The 20,562-nt window shown below is 39.2% G+C and overlaps 1 protein-coding gene across 3 annotated transcripts; it reads left to right on the forward strand.

Annotated features, from left to right (window-relative positions):
* Positions 1 to 2,933: 2,933 nt before the first annotated feature.
* On the forward strand, positions 2,934 to 13,580 carry LOC103722224 (dihydroorotate dehydrogenase (quinone), mitochondrial). 3 transcript variants are annotated; one of them, XM_008812701.6, is made up of 11 exons: positions 2,934 to 3,486; positions 3,900 to 3,982; positions 6,159 to 6,482; positions 6,655 to 6,910; positions 8,699 to 8,779; positions 8,907 to 9,014; positions 9,091 to 9,120; positions 10,567 to 10,704; positions 10,915 to 10,952; positions 11,039 to 11,138; positions 12,955 to 13,580. In XM_008812701.6, exons 1-11 carry the CDS (start codon positions 3,337 to 3,339, stop codon positions 13,027 to 13,029), a joined length of 1,383 nt encoding a protein of 460 aa, XP_008810923.1. In that variant the 5' UTR covers positions 2,934 to 3,336; the 3' UTR covers positions 13,030 to 13,580. The 3 variants fall into 3 exon arrangements, with proteins under 3 accessions (XP_008810923.1, XP_088562023.1, XP_088562024.1); XM_088705898.2 differs by having other exon boundaries at positions 2,954 to 3,486; positions 3,905 to 3,982; XM_088705897.2 differs by lacking the exon at positions 10,567 to 10,704 and having other exon boundaries at positions 12,955 to 13,445.
* Positions 13,581 to 20,562: the final 6,982 nt, after the last annotated feature.

Genomic DNA, 20,562 nt, shown 5'->3' on the forward strand with positions numbered 1-20,562 from the left:
AGGGGTGGTGCGTCCAGTCCTGTCCTGTCCTGCAAAAAAGTCGGTGGCCGGGCTCCCCGGCGCCGGCCCTCCGATGCCTAAGTCAGAGGGGGCCAGTATGTGGAGAGAGCAGGGACGAGAGTGTGGAGAAGACAGAGAATATTGTGTTCAATTGTGTCTGTGCTGTTTTCTTCCTTTTTCCCCCGGTCTAGGAGGGTTCTCTCCAGCTCCGGATTTTTCCTCTTGTTTTTGGTCCCCCCTCCCTTTTCTCCCCAGGTTTCCTTTTATAGGAGGATTTTTGTTACCTGGGAGGTGACAGGAGGTTTGTCCTGTTTTGTAATAATTGGGCACGATTTGGCCCATTAATGGCGTAATGGAGAACGGGACCGGATCAGACCGGAATCAGGGAGTTGTCACGGTCGATCGGACCTGTTGGAGTGGTTGAACCGCCGGCTGTGGTGGGCCTGGGGTCCGTGGATGGTAAGTGCATTTATTACCGAATGAACCGGCGGTCAGGGAGAGCCATACGTTCTGATGGTTCAGTGATCCGGAGATCGTCTTGGGCCGTGTTCATTAAATGACTGAGTGCATCGGAGACTTGAGAGAGTCTCGTGCATTAATGGCAGGTCGTGCCGAATACCTGCGAAGATCTTATGCCTTGATGGCTTGGAGATAGTGGCAGGTTATAGTGGAGTTGTCAGGTCCCTTAGAGGGTTAGGTGGAAATTGGATATTTGGCTAAGGCATGGGCTCGGCCTGCTGTGCTCGGCCTTCTGGTCTCGGCTCTCTGGTCTCGGCCTTCTGGTCTCGGCTCTCTGGTCTCGGCCTTCTGGTCTCGGCCTTCTGGTCTCGGCCCTCTGGTCTCGGCCTTCTGGTCTCGGCTCTCTGGTCTCGGCCCTCTGGTCTCGGCCCTCTGGTCTCGGCCCTCTGGTCTCGGCCTTCTGGTCTCGGCCCTCTGGTCTCGGCTCTCTGGTCTATGAGCTCGAGAGCGGAAGAGCCCGATCACTTAGGATGAGCTCGAGAGCGGAAGAGCCCGATCACTTAGGATGAGCTCGAGAGCGGAAGAGCTCCATCACTTAGGATGAGCTCGAGCTTGCTGATGGATTTGGGTGCTATAATTACATTTGTGGGGTGGTCCATTTTTCCACCAACAGGATGAAAGAATTATTATTTATAGAATCCCATTAGAGATGTATATTACATAAAATTTCCGAAGTTTGAACTTTGAACTAACCCTGACAAGCTACGTTCTGGGTTTAAAACAAAAAATCACCTTATGAAATTTGAACTAGTCCTGCAGCTTGCAAAGGATAGTTAATAAAACCTTAGAAGAAATCTATATTTATATAAAAGTATTCATGCTAAAATTGAACTAGTTTCTGCACGTGGGAAATCTTAGACTAGTTCAAACATGTGGGAAAGCTTTTTTTTATTTATTTTTGTAAACATCTATTTGACATATATAATACGCAAAAAGCCCTGAACTTTTTTTTCATGGGTCCTGATTTCAGTTTGTGGTAGTTCCTGTTTGAGGAAGACCGGAGCTAGTTCAAATGTTACAGTACATTAGAAATTTAGATATGATCTCTCTCCCAATTAGTCATTACAAACGAGTCCCTCACAAAGCCTGTAATAATAAATACATATTCAAATCCAGAAATTAAGTACACACTCAAATTTCTGATATTATGTGCATACTCAAATTCTAAATATTGCCTGATTTATCAATATATTAACTCATAGCTATTAAATTTGCTCCACAATTTTGATGTTGCCCTTTGGCATTTGAGGTGCTGTATTTTATCCTATCTCCTTACCCATGGTGTCCTTTATCGTGACCGCATACATAGTTAATATAATTTAATATCGATATACGCTACGTGACTATCTCATAATCTTGAACATAATCTTATATGCACTCGTTACTGTTGGGGGAATGCAGTTTCCCCCCTAGTACATGGGAACCTCGTCACCAGAAGACCACGTGACGGCCGACCTTAGACGGCCGAGGTCGGTGTCCGACCTCGGAACTTCCGACCATCCGACCTCGGAACTTCCGACCCGGAGAGCTCCCGATCTCAGAAGTCCGTCCTCACCGCCCACCTACCGCGGTTGTACCCTTCCGAAGTCTGGCCGGAGGCCATACCTTGCCACCGCCTCCAGCATTTAATACGCGTGATCCCTGCAAACCCACGGTTCACTCAACAATTAATGCATATCTCCGGCTCACTCAACAATTAAGGCATATCTCCGGCTCACTCAACAATTAATGCATATCTCCGACTCACTCAACAATTAATGCGCATGGCTCCTATTACCTACGGATCTTCAGCTCTCCACGGCAAATCGGCTCAGCAGGGTCCAGTCGGCCGTGACAACTCTCTGATCCCGGCCTCACCTCCGACATCAATGCAATGATTCACCTGATCGCGTGCCAACTCAAGCAACGTGCTGAGTCGTACGACGGCATCGCCCTATCACATCACAGGTAATCCGACCTCTCTATAAAAATGGAACCCTTCCTTCCCGAGGGGGGTTAAACTCAAAAAACTCAGAAAACTCGGAGAAAAACATATCTTCCTTCTCTCAACTTTAAAAAACAAAGCCCCCCCTCTGACTTAAGCATCGGAGGGCCGGCGCCGGAAGACCCGGCCACCGGCTTTTTTGCAGGCCCCCCTACGGAGGACGCCGCTCGCCGACGGATCGCCACCCTTCTGAGCCCACCGGAGCTCTCCCTCCTCAGCCGACGACCGCCTCCAAGTCTAATTTCCAGCAACAGTTACAATGCTCATGGCCACTATTATTTTATGGTATCAGTAAGACATGTGAAATTTAGATATAGTTTAAGTTCCGCCGTGAACAATAAATTACTGTCAAATTAATTTTTAAAGGATATTAAAATAGATAAAGTTTAGTTTAGATATAGTTTAAGTTCCCACCCCAAAACTAAAAGACACCGAATCTTAGCACAAAGAGTCGAGCAAGTTTAGTTACGAGTTTCTATCAGAGAGCCCGGATTCGAAGGCAAGCCCTCATTGGCTCTGAAATCGGTGATTCCAGGCACCGCCTCCCATCGTTCTCTTGCTCCCCAGGGACAAGTTTCCCCTACGCGAGCTCGCCACGGCGATTCGAAACCCGAGGCCTCGCTCCCCCTTCGAAATAAATCACATAGAATAGAAAGGCTCCTTTTAACCCGCCGCCCCCTCCGGCGAAGCCGCCTCCCTTTTTGAGAGCTAAAAAGGAACGGAGCAAAAGAGGTATCGTCTTTTTTGATCTACCTTCTCCCGTCTATTGGAAGACACGAAGCAGGCAAGAGGAGATATTCTTTATTGGACGGACGCGCTAGGGTTGCCGGCCGATGGCGACTAGGGTTTGGAGGAGCTCCATCCGGGATGGCCTGTTCAAGATGCTGAAGTCTGGGCCGGTTGGCGGAGGCTTCGCGCCGAGGCTGGCGAGCACCGCTGCCGGCATCGGAGGCGTCCCGAAGATCCCGCCATCGTCCAAGAAGGTATGAGCCTCTTTTTCTGATCAGCGTTTTATTTCTTTCATTAGATTGAACTCCGCTTTTTGTATCGGAAGTAATGGGGTTTCTTGATTAATGTTTGCTAAAAAAAAAAGGTGTCTGATTCCTGGTCATAGTCAAAGCTAGGTTCTCTTCTTTGATCCTTGGATTCAAATGCTTTTGTAGTGGAAACAATGCTTGCTCACTGGAAGCAAATGCTTTTTTTTGGTTTTTCCTTTTTCCGATTCTTGGATTCACATTTGCGTTAGCTGATACATTTCAGACGTTGCTGTATCACGACTCAATTAGCAAATTGATTTTTTTTTTTAAGATTTGGAAAAGTGTGCGGCTCCTTTTTTTAGGGTTGTTGTGTAGTCCTATTAATACGAGAAAGCTATTCTAATATTTCTTTTGTGTAGGGAAGGTTATTAACTGGAACCATGATAGGGCTAGCAATAGCTGGAGGAGCTTACGTGAGTACGGCAGATGAAGCAACTTTTTGGTACATATTAAGATCTCAGAATGTATTCATGATGCTCTGTTGGTAGCTTCCTGCTTCATTTAGCTTGGCAGTATGCATTATATAATGCTTGAAAACTATTATGGGTATTTATTTACTCAAAACGTCAATTGGGACATGTTAGTCAGCACTGAACAAGCTTCTCAATGATGTGTATTATATTATGATTAAGAATATCAACAGCTCTATCTTAAAACCTTCATTGACATCTTTCAAAGCTTATCTGCTAGTGAGGCTTGTGAACAATAGGATTGGAACTTATAGAATTGTGGGTTTCTCTATGTTTGTGACGAAGTTCCTACCTTTAGATTTGGTTATTCATCCACACTTATTTGTTTTGGTGTTGGATTTAACCTCTTGCACGTTTAGGTATGTCCAGAGTCTTTCCCCTTTTTTTTTTGTCTTCCCCGTTCCAAGTGTTCATATAAGGTTCATCTCACAGATTTTTGACATGAACTGTCATCTAATTTCTTCTTCTTTTTTTTTTGTTGAAAGCTAAATAGACATTTGAAAAAAACAAACTCACTCACAGCATATATAGAACTCTCTCATATGCCACTTATATTTCTCTCTGTGTGTGTAAGAGATAGAGAAAGTCTAATTAACTGCCTAAGTCCTGTACTTAACTGTTTGTTGTTAAATATTTGATAACGATTGATTTAAGTCAGTGGCTCTCTCTTTATACATCATATGGTTGAATCACTACACATGTATATGAATATAGACGTGTGTGTGTGTGTGTGTGTGTGTGTGATGGAGGAACCAAGTCGATACTGTGTTAGTGACTAATGAACTCTATAATATAGCCAAACCATCAAGGGTCAAAATCTTGGTTATGATTTCAGTTTTGTGTACCAACTGAGCTAGGTGAGTTTTAGTTTTGGTGCTCTGGCTCTAATTGCATCAGTTTTGCTTGAGTATTATGAAAGCAACAAAATAACATCAATTAAATAAGGAAGGAAGAAAGTCGATAAATAGAATAAGTAGGAGGATGACAACATTTTAAGGTTCAATTCTGTGAATATATTGTTTTGGTGGTTTCACATAAATATCCTCTTTTGAACTTATGTTCAGACTTCAGAGTGTACTGTATCATTGTACTTTTTGAACTTATGTTAATAGAAACGTCAGTACGGTTTCAACTCTAGGATAGTGAAGCCTAAATAAAAAAAAATGGCTTTCCATCTAAATCTCTTTGCAAATCTTTTAAGAACTCCAAAATCTAATTTGAATTGAAAGAGAATGCTTCTTGATGCTGAACAAATGAAGAAACAACAAAATATTAAGTCACACATATTATACAGGAAAAGTTGGCCTTATAAGTTAGTTTCTGTGAAACTCTAAAACTATTCAGTGTCCAGCTCAACTAAGCTGGTTTTCTTTTATTATGGAATGCCAAACAATAGGATCATGCATTAAGTCATATATCGACTGTTAGTGCTCTACCTTACAACTAAAACATATTCTGTTTTAGAGGGCTCACCTGTAACATGATAAGTATTTTGAAAACCTTTGCCAGAACGTCCAAACTACAAGTCTTTTCCTATCCTTTATCATGATTTCCATTTATGTTACCTCAGATATTTTCCTTCATGGTCTTTTAAAAGTGGTGTATGTAGCTGCATATGCAGATGCGTTCCCTAACTGCATTTCCTATATGCAGTTACTATATCCAGCAAAATCGAAGCTGCAGATGGGCCACATAGGTTGTTTGCATAGCATTCCACATGCAAGCACTTAGTCTTATCATTGTTCTAGCGGAGAAAAGGGTGATATGAAATCTTGTCACTGTGCTTGCAGTCCTCCAACATATAAGCCTTGCTTGCTTAGTTTCCATGTGTAGGAAGTGCTATCAAATAGAACCTAGATTATTCTGGAATCTTCCAGATCCAGGATTCTTTTGCAAAATATAGATGCTTATGTCTTTTTTGGCGTTCTTTGGATATTGCATGCTCTTAAGAAACCTTCATGCACTACTTTCCTGCAGGTGAGGCATTGAAAAGTTTTTTGTACATGATAGATCCTATATTTACTTTCTGTATGCCTGTATTGTTAAGCTTCTTTTGCTGCAGATATTGTTCATATCTTAAGTATCTATGTATATATTAGGTAATTCTCTGTTTATCTGATTTATGATTCTTTACTCCTAATCTTGCAGTGGGTGGTTGTTCAAGGCTACAAAATTTTTGAACCCATTCTTTGCATTGCTAGATCCAGAGGTTGCTCATCGCTTGGCAGTTTCCGCTGCTTCTCATGGCCTTGTTCCTAGGGAAAAAAGACCTGACCCAGCAATACTGGGGTTGGAGGTTTGGGGGAGAAAATTTACAAATCCCATAGGTCTTGCTGCTGGTTTTGATAAAAACGCTGAGGCAGTTGAAGGCTTACTAGGACTAGGCTTTGGCTCTGTCGAAGTTGGCTCTGTTACTCCTATTCCCCAGGAGGGAAATCCTAAGCCTCGTATCTTCAGATTGCGCCAGGAGGGGTAAGCATGTATGTTGTGACTGAGTTTCTTAAAATATTAATTTACCATTAAACCGATTGCATTAGATAGTTTTATGATATTGAAGTGTGCATATCTAGTATTTGTTGGTATTTGATCTTTGAATTCATTTTTATATTCCATTAATCATTGAGGTGCTTAACATTGTTGGCAGTGCTATAATTAATCGATGTGGGTTCAATAGCGAAGGTATTGTGGTGGTTGCAAAGCGTCTTGGTGCCCAGCATGGTAAGAGGAAGATGGAAGAAACTTCGAGCTCGTTACCTTCATCAGGTGGTGAAGTAAAGCAGGGAGGAAAGGCAGGTCCTGGCATTTTGGGCGTTAATCTTGGCAAAAACAAGACAAGTGAAGATGCAGCTGCTGACTATGTTCAAGGAGTCCATACTTTATCTCAGTATGCTGACTACTTGGTATCTCATCAATCTGCTTCTAATATCATGATGCAAGGTTAATGATCTTTTGATCTGTAGTTATATGCCATTTCGTCTCATGCATGAGATGCCAGAAATTCATCACCACTGGTTCCAGTGAGTTCCTTTGGTTGGTTATAAGTGCTGGTAAAGTCATCTTTATGGCCAAAATGACCATAAGATGAGTTGCAGCAAATAAGGCTGCAATATGAATGCTTGAATTGCATGATATATGTGCTTCTATGGGGCAGTTACTGTCTCCTAAATAACATACTTAGAGTTCCAGTGACTTGTTACATGTGCAACCAAACATCAGATTGTAACTGCACTTCTATTGTAATTGTAGCAAAATGAAAACCTTGGCTACATGAAAAACTCAGCTACTTTCAGCCAAACAGATCCCAAGGCTTTTGGCTATGCATATATGGATGTGTTTTTGAAGTAAGGAATATTGTAGTGAGACATGCCAGAATACTATGTTCTTTTTTATTTTTTATTGGCTGGCCAGCTTTCTAACTGCATTGGATGTAAGGGTAGCAATCTTGGTACTAGACCTCGTACCGGTGCCCAACTGGTACACCCAATAGTGAGTATCGGTATGGTACATACCTTGGTAGCGACACTTAAAACAGGAGGCGTACCTAATCTCAGTAGGTATGGTATGGTACATGCCATACCGGTTGGTACGGTCGAAGATCGCAAAGCTTGGTCACAAGGAATTTTGGCTGCTCGCTGTTTGTTCATGTGGCTCGGATTGTTGAGGGCAGCCCAGATGTCTGTCATTCTAGATTTGTAAGACATATTCACAGTATAAGTTGCCTTCCTTTCTCTTTTGTTTCTTGGAGCTGTTGTCATGTCATGAGGGGTTCTAGCCTGTTGGAGGTTGGACTCTGCTCCCTTTATTTCTGCTACCTGCACTTTATATTTGTAGCCCCCTGTGGTACTGCACACCTTCCATAAAACACAAATACTTCAATTTCAGTTAAAAGTGCTCATTCATGTTCTTAAACAGATCTGGTGAAGTAATATATAGTTTATTATTTACCATGGCAGTAAAGGGGGAAAAAAATCAAATACTGCTTTCAAACCAGTGCAAGTTCGTACCCGAAATTCATAGTTGTAGAAATATGGCATTAGAATTTCCTGTGTTATTTCATCTTTGCTGGCACCATTCCAGTGCTGCTTTCATATCTAATAGTTTCTTGATTAGAAAAAAGGAGGAATATGTGATCGCGTTCTGCACTCTTATATTCCACTAGTTGAATGAGCCTTGTCATCTCACTCAATGGTAGAGTATGACTGGAGCATTAATTCATGGCCATGTAAAGTTTGAGTTGGTGCCAGGGTGGGAGTCAAGTAAGCTCATCAACAAACTGTGCTCTTGATTTGACCTAACATTATATCATAATATTGGTGTTAGCTATAAATGATGAAATGTTATTTACTGCATTTGTTTGGTTCTCTTAGGTAAAAGCATGATTGCAATGACCATTTTTATTTGATTCATATGATATAAAGCTAACCTCATATTTATAGGGGAAGGCAACAAGGCAGTCATTGAACAAGACAAACCTTATTATAAGCTGTCCTTGAGTGAAAATTTTCAGTTATCTTGATTTCTATCTCTTATAAGTTACCAGTTAAATATTCCATATTGTTTTAAGTAATCTGCTTATGACATCTGACTGATTATGGACTATGTTTTCTAATTTTCAAAGTAGTTTTTTGAATTATGCTATGAATATTAATGATGGATTTTATTGTATTTCAAATCATATCATGTTTCAGGTCATAAATATCTCTTCACCAAACACTCCCGGGCTTCGCAAACTTCAGGGGAGAAAACAACTGAAAGATCTTGTTAAAAAGGTTTGGAACTTGGAGTTTTTTAAATGGCTGTTCTCCTCTGGTCCTCCCTGTTACTATTTTCTTTCGACTTGATAATTTAGTGTACTTTAGATGCCGTGTAATTGATTCTTTTGCGATTGACATATAGGTGCAAGCTGCTCGTGATGAGATGCAATGGGCAGAGGAGGGTCCACCACCATTGCTAGTGAAAATTGCACCTGACTTGTCTAAACAGGACCTTGATGATATTGCGGCGGTATATACTCAGATTATTCTTTTTCCCCCTCTTATACTTTCCTATGTTCTCATAATCTTCTTTTATGCTTTTCTAGGTTGCTCTTGCTCTCCACTTGGATGGGTTGGTAGGTTTCCTCACTATTTATCTTTGTGCCTTTGCTTTGCTACTTCGAGTTAATACTTCTCAATAAATCCTTTTAGCTGCATTTGTGCAGGCATTTTATTATTTGGTTTGGTTGTTGTTTTGGGTGGGGAAGGATTAATTGCAGTGCTTTACTCAAGGATTGAAGTCCCGATATTGTTATCCATCATGGTTTAGTCTCAGGTTGGTACGGTATCAGGACAAACTGAAACAACCGTGAACAGCAAGAATGGAGAGACAAAATAATAAAAATTGACCTGGAGCACTAGGGCATCTAAAGTGTCTGGATCAAGGATTGTCGTGCCGGTATCGGAGTCCGTTCCAATCGGCTGGCAGCACGGTTCGGTGTGCCCCCGCGCAGTTCTGTGTCGGGCCCATACCGACACAATAGAGAGGGCGAGGAAAAGAGAGAGGAGGAAGGGAGAGGGAGAGGGAGGGAGGGCCGCCGGAGGCCTCCGAAGGGGCTCTGAAGGGCTGAAGCAGGGGCTTTGTCCTCCGGACCCCTATTTTGTTCAAAATTGGGGTCTATCGAGACTCCTTTTTTATTTTGAAAATTTTAAGTGAAATCAGAAACGAAATAGGGGTCTGGAACCATCATCTTTTCCTCTCTTTCCTTCTCTCTCTCCCCACACTTGCCGGTTTACCATTTTGAATGCCGGAACCCTTCTGGTCTGCCGCCGGCACGGCTCGATACGCCCTGAACAGGGCGGTTCAAGACGGTTCTGCATTACTTGGTCAGGATGCAACCATGTCAGTTCATCCCAGCCGGTGCGAACCTGGATGGTTAGGCCATCCTGGTCAATTAGAGAACCAGTGTCCCAGGTGCCATTCTCTCATTGGAATGGTATGATACTGGCAAGATGCAGCAGGTTGCATTACAACCCAAATCTCGTATTAGTGGAAGGTTTTTAAAAGTAAGATAATGCATTTCAAGGAAGCACTCTTTTCTTAGTTGTTGAATTTTTCAATTTATTTTGAGAATGCAAGGAACTTTGCTTAAATAAAAGGCGAAAAGTTGCTAGTCATGCATCTAAGCTCTAAATGCAACTTTTGCTATTCATTGCTCTTGCATAGTTCAAGGAATATGATTTGATTTATGAAGGTATCCCCCCTAGATTTGAGCCTTAGCCAACATGTATAATGGAACCCATGCATTTCTGGTCATCTTAACCATGTATCTGGGTACTGACCTCATGTATTGTGTTATTCCCATGTCATTTTATACAGCTTTGGAAATTCTGTACGTTGCCATAGTTATGCAAAGCAATAAATGTCATACATGTATTGGATATTAAAATTATTGTACATGTACATTATGCCAATCCTTTGCTTGTCCTAAAACTAGCTGATCCTATGTTTTGCTATTCCGGATAACCGTGATGGCTGCATTTGAATTTATTATGCGTCATTATAAACAATGCTTCCTCAGATCATATCAAATACAACTGTTTCAAGACCAGATCCTGTAAGTAGACACCCATTAGCAGGAGAATCTGGTGGTTTAAGTGGGAAGCCTCTCTTTGATCTGTCCACCAACATTCTCAAGGAGATGTATATTCTTACTCGGGTATTAATCTTCATCCCATTTTACCGAACTGCATATAAATCTTTGGTACTGCACTCCCTTTTCTTTTCTTTACTTCAAACAACATCATTTCATATTCAGGATTTTTTCCTTGTTCTCTAGAATGATGTTTCCCACCCCTGGTCATTCTTCATTTTTTTGTTCACACTAATTTGTTGTTGTAATTTGACTTTGGAATACTTACATTTGCAGGGAAAAATTCCCCTTATAGGCTGTGGTGGCGTTAGCAGGTATTAGAACATGATAGTTAGTACTGATGTTGCTGGATGCTTGTTAAACAGATATTAATTACTATATTAAATGTTACCAAATACAGGGGTGAAGATGCATATAAAAAGATTCGAGCTGGAGCAACACTTGTTCAGCTTTACACAGCCTTTGCCTATGGTGGACCAGCGCTCATTCCCCAGATAAAGGTATCCATCGGAACAATTTTATTTTGTAACATTTTGAAGTAATGCTTTTAATGTATGCAAAAAGGCTGTAAAAGCTCAGCTGATCTTTTCTTAACCATAGTAGCGATCATATCATGATCACTCGGAATAGATTGTTCTGTTTCTTAAATATTTTATACTTTTAAGCTAATGTAGATAAGCTGTTTCCAATGTTTAACAAAAAATCCTCTCTAATGTGCTTCCTTTTGTATATAATTGCTTTCTTACTCCATTTCTCTGCATCTGCTGCATAGTCTTACTATTACGTATCCTCTTATTCTCTACTTCAGCCTTTCTCCTGGGAAGATCAAGTGTTAATTAACCATCAATATTTGCTCTAGTTCTTTTCCTTGTAAATTTGATTTGTATATGTTGTATTTGGACAATTTAAAGTCTTATTTTCTGGTAGATTGATAGTGGTCAGAATGTTTACAATGCTCTAAACCTGGGTAGCACCTCCTAACTTTTTGAAAGTCGAAATTGTTGGATGTGATAGCTCTTAAAAATTTGCTTCTGTGAACTACAATTGGTAGATGTTCAACTCTAGCAAGTGCTTTGCCCACTTTGTTAATTATGTGGGTGTCTTACCTGTTTGCGTCAATTTGAGGAGTGCAGTCTAAGATGCTTATAACGCCAACTTGTTTCATTTTAGAAAGGATGACCTTCTGTTAATTATGTCCACAAATGTGATGCTAATTGAGTATAAAAATTATATATATTGCAGATTATAGGCCTTTGAATTTGTTGTATTTTCAATAATAACGTCAGAGCTCAACTAGATTATGGTTTCAACATCCGAAATATTTGATAAATATTGATGTGTAAAACACTTCTGTAGGCAAAATACCGTGGGTTAATTTTACTGTTAAAAACTTTGTTATGATGTGACAAAAAGCTATATTCAAGAAGAATCCCTCCTAATTATATGTTACACCACTTTGAAGCAAACCAGTAGCAATGTCCAGAACAGGAGAATGACTTTTGAGTTTTAAATTTCTAAGGAAATGGAATTGCTCAAACTTTTAAAGGTAACCTGTATGTATTTTTCTTTTTCTTTTCTTTTTTTGAGGTCAGGAATTTAATTAAAATATTAGTAGCTAAAATAATCCCATGCCAGACTCCGATAAACTCTAACTTAAGTTATTATGTGAACTTGAAATAGTAGGCTCATGATAATCTTGATGGCCTGATACAGTGTGGTGTCATACAACACAAGTCAACTTGGTCCTAAATGGTCTCATATCAAAAAATATAAAGCATAATACATGTCACTATACAAGAGCTGACCACGCTGGTGAGTAGTTTTAGTGGATCTTTGATTCATCTAGTTGACTACTTTTCAAGCCTGTGCGGGTTACTACCCTGCAAAGTTGAGTCTGAATTTTATTTTATTCTATTCTATTCTATTTTTGAGATATGGTGGAAATGCACCATCCAGATTCAGAACCGGAGCCTCTCCCAGTGATGGCACTAGTAGATTAAAGTCCTGCTAGCAGTACTTTTTATATGCTAGCATGGAAGGAAGGTCTAAAAATTGAATTTATGTATTTATTTCAAGATTTTTGCTTCAGTTCAATGCTGTTGCTTCTTGCACCGTTCTGCTATATCTTACTGGTCTAGACTGGACTTTCATTGAACCTGAGCTATTGTTTTCTCTTCATGTTAAAATATATCAAACTGTGAAGTCTGGATATATCAGGTGTTCAATCTTGATTCAGGATATGCTGTTGTGTTAATTTTTATGATATTTAAGAAGCTATTACAAAACAAGATGGTGATATTTTTTCCTTTTTTTCAGGCTGAGCTAGCAGAGTGCTTAGAGAGGGATGGTTTTAAATCTGTCCAGGAAGCAGTAGGTGCAGATTGCAGATGAAACATCCATAATTCCCAGGAGGCACTGGATGTCTCTAAAATGCGCCGTGCCAATGGCAAGTTGCTTTTCAATCTATTGATTTCCTTGAGCAAGTTAGCTCAGCTCATCTATGAAAACACCCCAATTTACCCCATATGAGAATTCAAGATGCGGCTAGTTTTCTCTTAACATTGAGCGATTTCATCATGGGATTTTAAATTATATGTAAGTTTTGCTGCCTCTGTCTGCCCTCTCATCTCCATATTGGCTATGAAGTTTCGGTTGATACAGGTGGCTTCCTAAGGTGTTCTAGAAACCTGCAAGTGATTTGGAAATTTTAGGATTCTTTTATTACTCAAAAATATATAAGCACAAATGGTTTTGGGAGACGGACTTTTTCAATTTCTCAAAATAAAAAAAAAAATCCTGTTGGCTTCCTTCCTCTTTCTTATTTTGTTGTTGGTTGGTGGAAAAGGATGGACATTATTTTACCCCTGATCTTTTTGTAAGCTGTGTTGTAAGCTTTTCAGATCCTACGATTTTATTTATCCTTGGTGCTCCCTTGACTGTGATGTTCACTTGTTGGTGTGATACATCATTTCAGTGCTTAAGTAATAACAAGGCCAAATTTTTATGTTTAATCTATCGCTAATGTGCTATCTATTGTTCAACTTGGAGAGAGATTTTTACTGAAATTGCATTGAGAAATGAAGAAATTTCTACCATACTATATAATCAGTTCTTTTATGCTCAACTAACCCTGTTGATCCAGAAAAGTGGGGTTTAATCAGCATAAAGTTGACCAAAGACTGAAGTAATACCGTCCTCTTTGATCTACTTTCAAGAGGTTTAAACGTGCGATCATCTTAAAACAAGAACTTGCCAATGCTGGTTTTTGAAAGGATTTAAGAAATATTTAGCACTATGAGAATTGAATCATCCACTTCAGAGCAGGAACCTGTAAATCATTCTGAAGAATTGGCACCAGATCATAACTGATGAACTTCTGATGCATCAGATAATGGGCCATTTGTCTTGATAACGCTCAAATAGAATGAGCAATTTTGAAATCCATATACCATTTTTAGTAGATTGTCGCATGTAAGAATTTTGACAAGAGATACTAACCATAATAATGCCTGTATTTCTATAGAAGTTCTGAATCCTATATTTTTTTTTCGCATGAACTATTATATATTTCTATGTGAGAAATTGGTCAAAATATGTCATTGGGTATGCCCCTAAAACCTTCAGTCTTCACGTCTGACGCAGTAGGTCATATAACCTTTTCAGTATCTCTTATCACAGAATAGCAGGCAGCATGCCATGCAGCTGTTATGTGCATCCTGCTGAGAACTTTTATGCAGTTGTAAGAAGTATGCACTCATTTCTTGAGTTGTATTTTAACTCTTCAGAGACCCAACAATTTTTTTTACATTCTCTACCTGACCTCATAGGGTGAATGAATCATAAGACGCTCTCAGAACAAATTAGCTTATGCCCTGCCAAATATTGATATTAGAAACAAAAAACTGTTTCATTATATCAGGCATGGTTACATGTAACATTTGCCAAGAAACCATCAATGCAGGCAAAGGAAGTACTAGATTAGGAGAGCTTTTGAAAGCTATCAAACACCCTATCGTTCTAGCCGCTATCGTTTTTCGAAATGCCATTTAGACTTTCAGTCTATTTATCGGGATTTCTACAATATTTTCCTGTATGAACGTTCAGATTGCACCCAGAGTATTAAGAAGCCATTTGAAGTTCTGAAATCTTTGATAAAAATTAGAGCAATGTATCAGCTTCGGGCACCTCTTCTCCTTCATCTTGCAGATGTCCTTCTTGATTATATGCTATCCAAATCTCGCCTAAATTCATAGTCAAGTTACAGTTCAGGCAACCAAACTTTCCAAGTTAAGATGTTCAACGGTCATACAACTCGGCCCATATTGTTTCTCCTATATTTGATGAAAGAATTTCTATCTAGCCCTACGTACCATACACATAGATATCGATTAATTATTCTTGGTACCCACACAAGGCTGGCGATGCAGGACGGCTGCGGGAAAGAGCGGAAAAGAAGAAGAAGGGAAGGAAAGAGAAGAGAGGAGGAGGAAGAAGAATATGAGAAAGATGAGTTTTTTATTCAATCATACATTAACCCTAATCAAGAGCATAGACCTATAGTTATAGGGTCACAAATTAACAAAGATCCCACAAATAAAATAATTTCATTAAAGTCCTAAAATGACAATATGCAAACAAATTTAATCATAAAATAAAATAACATGAAATCAAATCAATCCAGCCGCAACGAAAATAACTGGACCATCCTCCTACGACCTTGGCCCTGCATAATAGACAGTCCGGTAGTGGTGTCCGCACTAATTGGTCTTGGAGCAAAGATTGTATGCAGGCATTCCTTGATAGTTTAATGTCTGGAGCCATATATCGTTATGGTAACTTTGAAATATACTTATCTGTGCGGATAGCCTTACCAGATTGAGGTGGTTGACTTATGCATGCATTAATCTTTATATGCCTGCATGTCTAAGTGTCTGAACGACTTGCAGGTGTGTAGTTCCCATTTCTCACTATAATTGTTGTTGTTAAGAGGTAGAAGGCTCAATGCAGTACGGTATTCAACTCTTTGGGAAGTGGTTTCGTAGTAGAACTGGAGATGATAGGCAACTGAATGTGGTTCATCCTAACGTAAACTAGGGACTGAGTTCTTAAAACGAAGAACTTAACGAGGTAATATCCTTGCTTGGTTCTTTCAGTCACGGAGTGTTTCTTTTGTGCATATTATATATAGACGAAGAATCTCAAACTTGAAATGATGGCCACTGGAGTCGGTGATAGACATACCTATAATAAGCTCTGATACAATATTCTTTCATGCCGTTTGTTGTCACCAGCTATTTGAATATATTGTACGACATTCTTCATATTATAGTGTTAACATCATGCATGTCTCCACCCAAAAATTTGTGCAGGCATGTCACATCAGAGTTATGTAATGCCTATGCCTTTCTATAAGGTCTTGATGGTTGTCTTTGTTGGTGTATGCCATTGTTCATTATTGTTCACTAGCTGTGCCTTGGCAAGATTAAATGAGGTCAGGATCAAGGAGCGAGGTTTCAAGTTTCTTATTAAGATTTGAGTTGGTGGATTCTGCAATATAATATTGTTGGTAGTCTCTGCATAGTTTTTGTTGCTGGCTGGGACGACAGCCTTAGGCTTAATATAGATTCTTCAGCGATTGTTCTCCCCGATAAACACCTTTTTCTCTTCCCCGTCCCTATCTCACTCTCTTATGCCATTCGTCCATACTTGACATGAAGTTAAAGAACCCCTGCCGTCTTGTATTTTAGTTAACTAAATCCTAACAGTTGTTCTCGAGTCTATTTCATGACATCTTATGCCGTTCAAGAAGACAAGATGCTCTCTCTCGTATCAATTTAGTTGCCTATATAGTATTGATCGTACCAGAAAGATTCCCATACCAGCACTTTTAAACAAATCTTATGGCTTTTTTTTTTTTTTTTTTTTTTTGGGCACCGACACACACCATTCGAGCATGGGTGCACCCATTACAACCCGACAAAAAGAGACGACGAAGAGAAGGAGGGAGCAGCCGCAGAGCATTCTCAAAAAAAATTCTTCCGAGTGATGCACGGCATAAAAGGTAAAAGGTAACTCAGTCGGCAGCACTATTAGCTTTCCGAAAAATATGGATAGCTCGAAAAGTGACAAGCCCTCCGTTTTGTGAATAACCTTGACGACATGAATAACTGAAGTTGGCAGCATTCGAGGGGGCCTGCATGGCGAGATTAACGAAACCCTCCCATGGGTGTCCATAAGCCTAACCACAAGCGGCGAAACTAATTAGCATTCCAATGCGGTAGTGCTCGCCGGTGGTGCGGTTGGGATGGGAGGGGAGATTTATATTATCCCGGGTCAGTCATCATTGGAAGTCCTTTTTTTTTAAACCATTTGTATTTGATACACAATTTTTTACACCGAAAGGATTGGATTTTAAGGGGGTTGAAAGCAACATAGAGTGTATGATTGGTACTAAAATTGTAATTGAAGTCTCTGGCTTTTTCATTGCATTCATGGCTATAGCAGCCTCTTTTATTTGAGCGGTTCATGAGATTAGTTATCTAACCACCATGCTCCTAAGTGGCTTCTGAATGCTTTCCAACTCCACTCGTTTCCCTTTCAATAATAATCATCATAATAATAATAACTCCTTCGTGGGAACGCCCTCTCAAGGACCTTCATTAGAATTGGAAATGCTTGTTATGTCCTCAAAAGTACCTTCAACTGTAAAATTGTGATATATTTCAATACATCGGCCCGTATGTTAGCAAAAATGAGTTATTGATTTAAAAAAAAAAAAAAAGCCTATAACGGGCCATAACCTCGTTTTCGTAACAGGGGCTGAAATTAAAAATATATAAAAATGGTAGTCTAATGCCGGACAGCAGGGAAAAGAGGAACAAAAAGAGAATGAGAGAAGAGAAAGGAGAGGATAGGAAAAAGAGAGAGGAATGGGAAGAAAGAAACTAGGCTTCACACCTAGCTCTTGCTCTTGGCTTCACACCAGGGCAGAAAGAAAGAGAATCAATTTCCTATTCATCATAGTATAATCCTATGGTCCATCATATTTATCGACCCAGAAAATGTAAAAATTCCTAAAAAAAAATTAGTCTCACTAAAGACTCTCAAAATAACGAAATACTAAAAATAAGTCCTAAAAGCTGTCAAATAACAAAATACTCTAATAAACCCAAATAACATAAAATCACTTCCAAAATAAAATCAAACTAAATCCGAGTGACGGTTGATCTATCACTCGTGTCCGCACCATAGTCTTTTAGATATAAAAAAAATAGTGCAAGCATGCGATAAAATCTAAGTGATAAGAGCTCAAATAGACGTGGTTAAAAATAGACAAGGTAATAATTCAAATAAAAAACATGAATATTCAAGAAACACACACACCTATATGTGCAATATCACATAAAAGCCATCGTGGCAATATTTGTCTAGGTTTACCATGTCACCAAACTCCACACTAAAAAACCTTTAATGAAAATATTAAAATCATTAAAATGATTTAAAGGCTCTTAAGAGCAAATGCAAATGCACGCCGTGTACCTGAAGGGAGAGATGAATGCCTGTAATGCCAAGATTAGAAATTTTTGTTTCACAATACGCAAGAATACTTTTGAATGCTTTTTTTTTTTTTTTGGTGAAAATACTTTTGAATGCTTTAGCACCCTACTTTATTAATTAAAGTGGTTACTAAAATCGATGCACAGGTAGTGAAGATAGCCAAGATGGCATTACTGATACTGAAGCACCGCAGACGCTCTTGTCCTCCTAAATAGGTCAGCGACCCCAAAATGTGAGCCAAGTCTTGTTGACTTTGGCTGTCCTTGCCTCCAATCTACCGCGGAGTGTGAACATAGAGTCGATTTGGGACCCAGAATATTCGCCACATTCCTTGACCTATCATGTATTGACATTGACCGTACCTTATCAAATGCAAACATATGATCTAAGATATTATTGAATTCGAGATGCTTTGTAGATAAAATTATTGTATCTTTAAAAAAATTCATAGTAATAATAATGGGCCAAATATGATGATTAAAATTTTATTTATGAAAAAAATTATTGCTTGCAGAGAAAAAGAGAACTTGGTGAACCTCGTATAAGTCGGAAGGAAGAGATTTGTTGGTATGGTCCCTCTTCATGTAGGGCCCATCTCATTTGAAATTTAAAGAAAAGGATATTGTGGAAACTGGGGAGTTTAGTGGTAATGTGAAAAATGTTTTAAAAAAAAATAGAGAAGAGGAAGGGAAAGAAAAGGTACTATTTTATCTGATGATCGAATGTTTGATTTTATGCAGATTTGGCCGAAATTTCAATATGTTGTTTTCGGCATTAAGAGCTACAGCTTGAATGGTTCGGATCTTTAAAAAGCTTTCTCTATTGATTATTTCAAGCATCAACACTTGGTGAGATCTATTTTTTATTTTGTTGTTTATTGTTAAAATTCATCTTATTGGTGAAGAATACTTTTATTTTGGAAACTAAGATTAAATCTTGTTGATGTTTATACAGCCTCTAGTTGCGCTGGAGAGGATCTATTGTAATCACATTATTCTAAATTATGAAGTTTTTAACTGGACTAAGTTCTGTAATTTTTTTTCTTCACATCGAAGTATATTTTATGTTAAAAAAATTATGTTGTCGCTTATGTATGGATTGCTTGATTATTTTGCTTATTAATTGCTTGAATAGATTGTAGAGATTATTGTTACTTGGTGATGAGTGATATTCTATTTAATTATATATAAAAAAAACTTACGGCATCGTTATTTCTTAATTATATTTTTTTTAATACCGTGTACGTGAACGGAGAGATGAATGGCTGTAATGCCAAGGTTAGAAATTTTTGTTTTACAATACGCCATACTACTTTTGATTGCTTTAGCACCATACTTTCTCTATGAATTAAAGTGGTTGCTAGAATCAATGCATTAGTAGTGAAGATTAGCCAAGATGCCTAATCATTGCACTTATAGGGTTATCATGAAAGGCGTCGGGTCTTGCCTTCACCTTGATTTGTATTATAGGAGAATTTCTCCTATCATAGTTCTTACAGAAACGAAAATAAAACCATGAGCACGCTCCCCTTGCTTGTCTAGGTGATGCTAATTTAAGAGAACTAGAGAAAGCAGCACAGTATATGTCACAGCTAAAGACCTCATTCAAAATAGCTAGTCAGAAGGTATTATTTGAGTTTCTTGATTGTATATAAGTACTCAAGATCTATCCAGCGAATAATCGATGTGGGACTAAACACATGCCGTACGGATTCTCACATAAGAATTTTGGATAAGATCCTGGGTTGTGACAATATGGCCACGATGAGATAGCATTGGGGCCACAATTTTGGGAGGCTAGAGGTGCCAAGCGTGCCATTGATTGAAAGCCTCCATGCCTTCCATTGCCTTCTTGTTCATAATTCATATACCAACCTTCGAACCCAAGGCAGAGCAGCACAAAATGGCATGGAGAAGTGCGACCCTACCGAGGCCTCTTTTCTTTTGGGAAAGAGGGGAAAAGAGCCACCGGCCGCCATAAAGAGCCCGGAGGCTCCTCCCACTTTTATTTTCTAGTGCCCGGAGCATACAATAATAGTATGAGGCTTCGCATCCCTTCATGCCATCTCTGCTTTCATAAATCATGGCCACAAACACATGGTTGGTCAAGGAATAAAGGCTAGGGAACTCCATCTCATCAAGTTTGTGTTTGTGCCGTGGGTTCTTCCAGCATATTTGAGATAAAAGCATTGGTTTGTTGGCTATTTCCATTTTCTAAATGGTGGACTCATGTTAAGCAAGAGTCTTAAGTTATTGGTTACTTTAAACTATAAAGGAAGGTATTTGTAGAAAGCCTTGTGCTTGGAGTCATGATGGCACTTAAAGAGTGTGGAAGCTCGAGAAATTTCTGTTAAGAATGATAGAAGGT

Source organism: Phoenix dactylifera, chromosome 10 (genome assembly GCF_051530095.1).
Source record: "Phoenix dactylifera cultivar Ajwa chromosome 10, Ajwa_hap1_PhDact_Kaust_v1.1, whole genome shotgun sequence".
In the NCBI taxonomy this organism is placed as follows: domain Eukaryota; kingdom Viridiplantae; phylum Streptophyta; class Magnoliopsida; order Arecales; family Arecaceae; genus Phoenix; species Phoenix dactylifera.

Bases quoted from the DNA above. Each gene is read 5' to 3' on its own strand.
- LOC103722224 (XM_008812701.6), top strand. From the start codon at position 3,337: ATGGCGACTAGGGTTTGGAGGAGCTCCATCCGGGATGGCCTGTTCAAG. The intron at 3,983-6,158 runs GTACATATTAAG...CTAATCTTGCAG, and splicing joins GCAGATGAAGCAACTTTTTG to TGGGTGGTTGTTCAAGGCTA. The intron at 9,121-10,566 runs GTAGGTTTCCTC...ATGCTTCCTCAG, and splicing joins CTCTCCACTTGGATGGGTTG to ATCATATCAAATACAACTGT.